This window comes from Herpailurus yagouaroundi, unplaced genomic scaffold (genome assembly GCF_014898765.1).
Source record: "Herpailurus yagouaroundi ecotype Mexico unplaced genomic scaffold, PumYag 64749, whole genome shotgun sequence".
Lineage (NCBI taxonomy): Eukaryota > Metazoa > Chordata > Mammalia > Carnivora > Felidae > Herpailurus > Herpailurus yagouaroundi.
Window position 1 is genome coordinate 1 of NW_024418020.1, and position 3,613 is coordinate 3,613.

The window sequence follows — 3,613 nt, forward strand, 5'->3', positions numbered from 1 at the left end:
GTGGCCAGCACCACGGCCATGTAGTCCCCACGCCCGTGCCACGTCACCTGCGTCACTGGCTGCAGGAAGCGACGCTGGCTGAGCTGGGTCCCCCGGCTACCACCGCTCCCCTTGCCCCGCACATCCTGACCCCGCAGCCCCCACACCTTGCCGTGGGAGACGCGCAGCCGCAGGCCCCTCTGGCGCTCCTCCTCCGAGGCCTCCAGCCAGCTGGCAGGCTGCACGGCGGGCTCCTGGGGCGGGACGAAGGTGCTCAGCAGCTGGTCCGTGCCGCCCACCACTAGCCGGTCCCCCAGGGCCGGATTCAGTAGCAACACCGAGTCCTCTCTGCAGGCCAGAGTGACACACAGCCCCTGAGGCTCGGGCCCGTGCCCGCCGCCCCCCCCCCCCCCCCCCCCCCCCCCCCGCCCCCCCAGGGGCCTCGCACTTACACTGCCACGGCCACCAGGCAGAGGGTAGGGTGAGGGTTCCAGGCGATGCTCCTCACCACGCCCCCCACGGGCACGGTCCTCATGCAGCGGGCGGTAGCCACCTCCCAGAGCCGCACGGAGCCGTCGTCGGAGCCTGGACGCAGCGAACAAGGCCTTCGTCACCTGGTCCTCCCACCCGGCCCCCCGAGCTGGGAGTGCCCCCACCTCAGGCTCACCTGAAGCCAGCCACTGGCCCTCCGGGGATACACTAAGGCAGCGGACAAGGTCGCTGTGGCCCCTGTAGACCTACAGAGGAGGAGGAGTAAGGAGACGGATGCACCCACGCACTCCCTCCCCCACCCGCCCGACAGCCTACCAGGGCCTGGCACGTGGGGAAAGGCTGCAGGTCCCGCGGCCTCGGCAGTTTAGGGATGAGGTCTTCTGGGTCCACGTTCACCTGGATAGGAGAGCGAACAGTCACCCCATCCCCACGTCCTGTGCCCCTGCCCGGGCGCACCTTCCCCCCCTCCCCGCCCCCCCTCCCCCACCCACATACCCTCATCTTGCGCTGCCGTGGGCACAGGTAGAGGTCAAGGCAGCGCTCGAACCGTTCCTGGATGAAGCGGCCGTACGCGGGTACGGCCCGCAGGCTCGGGAACCTGTGTGGCAGGAAGTTGAGCCTCCTCTCGCCCGGCTCCTGCTGCTCCCACGCCAGACGCTGCGGAGACGGGTGAGCTGGGAGCTCGGGGCCAGGGACGGGGCCCGGTGCCCCCCACCCCCACCCCCCGTGGCGCGAGGCCCACCTCGTCTTCGCTGAGCAGGTACTCTGGAGGCGGGTTGTAGGACTCCGCGTGGCCGGGTAGGGCCAGCTTCGGAGCGGGCACGTGCATCTTGTGCCGGCCCAGCACGGCGTCGGGGTCTTCCTGCGCCCACAGGTCATAGAAGCTGGGCGTGGGGTCCTGGGGCCGGCGAGGCTGGATCCAGCCCATCTTGATGGCGTGCACCATGCGAGACACCTGCAAGGGCAGACCAGGTCGGCTCGGGGCACGGGGGGCGCAGGGGCGCACAGCCCCGGATGCAGCGCTGCACCCACCTTCTCCTTCTCCACCAGGGACGGGATGAAGCTGCGCTTGTCAGCGGGACGGTTGGTCACTGGGTGGACCATCAGGTCCCCGCTGAAGAAGTCCACGGCAGGCTGGAGGAACAGGCACAGATGTGTGGGCCGGGGCCCTGCAGCCGCCCCGGACACCCAGGGCGAGCTGCCGCCACCTACCTCATACGGGTCGAAGCTCACGTCCCCAAACTGGCCGCTCTGCAGCCGCCGCACCAGAGCCACCTGCTCGTCCGTCAGCCACACATCGTGACCCGTCGTCCGGTCCTGCACCGTGCGCCTGGGGAGCCGCCTGTCAGAGCCAAGCTCCGGGGCCCCCTGCCCTGACCCCACAGGCCCTGCCCCGAGCCTGCTCACCAGTAATCAGGGTTGTCCATTTTGTCCAGGAACTGGTCCAGCTCGTCACGGGTACGCAGGGGCTTGTAGATGCGCCTGCCGTCCAGGTCATAGCCCACGTGGGGGAAGTCCTCGTACCACTCCAGGGGCACATTGCCCACCGTGTTCCGGATGTCCTGGGGGCAGCAGGCCAGCGCGTCGGCACCGGGCACCCACCGTGCCCACCCCTCCCTTCAAGCTCCCCAAGTCTCAGGCAAGGGTGGGTCCCTAAGGAGGCCGGGGGGACAGTCCCCAGGCACCCTGACACAGGCCCTCTCCCTGGGGTGTGACGTGGCACGGCGGCCAGTGCTGTCCCCCACCGCCCCCCTGACTGGCCCTCAGAGGCGCCGGAGCTGTACCTTCACATTTTCCACTGAAGTGGTGCCAACCCCAGAGCCTCCCCCCTGGATTCCTTGGCCAGGACTCTGGGCAGCCACAGACAAGGGTGACCTCATCGCCCATGGGCTCCCTCCCCTGGTGGGGGCCTTAGGCAAAAACGGGTAGCCACGGGCAGGGACTCAGGGAAGACCCCACAACCCGCTCCAAGGGGAGGGAGAAACCACTGCCTTCTGCCCTGCAGACATTCAGGGACCCCCCACCCCCGCAACCCTCCCTGGCTCCCTGGTGCTGCCTGCCGCCCCCCCTCCCCCCCCCCCATCCCAGAGCAGCCACATTCCTGGACACACATTCCTGGTCGAGGCCCCTGCCAGCCACCACCCTCCCTCCGCCCAGCACGGAGACTGCTGCCCAGGCGGCTGCTTCCTGAACAGTGGCCACAGGGGGAGGGGCCCAGATGAGACTGAGCGCAGCAGGGAGCCCAAAGGCCCCTTGCAAGGGGCACAGGACCCCCCCCCCCCCGGGCTCTCCCCATCTGCACCTGCCCAGCCCAGCCCTGCCGACTTGTGTACTCCCCTCCCAGCAAGCCCATCTTCCAGGCACACCCCCGTGCCCCTGTCCCTCCTCTGCACAGGAGCGGGGGGCTCCCACTCTACACAGGCCCAATTCCAGTCCATGCGGCCATCCCTGTATTGAACACACCCCAGAGCATGCAAAACGGGAATGGCGGGGTGGGGGTGGGGGTGGGGGTGGGGGGGTTCCCAGAGCAGGGATACAGGCAGGAGCTGGGAAAGAGGAGGGTCCCGGGCAGAGAGTACAGCTGACGCCAGAATGTGTGCCACCGGGTGACCCCACACACGACTCCACCCCTCAGGGCTCCTCTGTACCCCCTCCCCACTCTGCCTGGCACAAAAGGCTCAAGTGTACACAGGAGGGAGAGACAGACAAACAGGGTGTGGCCAGGCACCAGGGCCAGGGCATCTGAGTTAACTTGATCGTGCCAGGGGAGAAGACCAGCCTGGGTCATGGGTCCCACTTGTGACCCACTCCTGCCCACCTCCCCACCCCCCCCCCCCCAGCTGAGGGAGAGGGAGGGAGCTGCAGAGCCCTGGTACCACCCATCAGGGGATTCCCGCTTCCCCGCGTCCCCAGAGGAAGCGAGATGCTCCAGGTTTCTTCAGCGTGGCTCGAGAAGGCAGAGGGACGAGGGCCCCTGCTCCGTGCGGCCTCCGGGGGCTGGGAGGCGGGGAGGAGGGCGGGCCGGCGCGGGGGAGGGGCCGCCGCCACTATAAAGGCCCGGCCCGCGGCCCAGCTCCAGCCCGGGACGCACACGTGCGCGCGGCGCCGCAGCCGCCACCGCGGGCCACCGAGACCCGCGCCT

The 3,613-nt window shown here is 69.4% G+C and overlaps 1 protein-coding gene across 1 annotated transcript; it reads right to left on the minus strand.

The window, feature by feature from the left end:
- Window positions 1-5: 5 nt before the first annotated feature.
- On the minus strand, window positions 6-2,465 carry LOC121024435 (ribosome biogenesis protein BOP1-like; the record flags this gene model as incomplete). The annotated part of the gene is made up of 11 exons (XM_040466656.1): window positions 2,256-2,465; window positions 1,879-2,033; window positions 1,684-1,801; window positions 1,504-1,605; window positions 1,214-1,426; window positions 967-1,128; window positions 787-867; window positions 647-716; window positions 432-564; window positions 147-327; window positions 6-59 (listed from the first exon to the last, which is right to left on the minus strand). Coding segments are annotated over exons 1-11 (1,365 nt in total), but the record flags the coding sequence as incomplete, so codon positions are not given.
- Window positions 2,466-3,613: the final 1,148 nt, after the last annotated feature.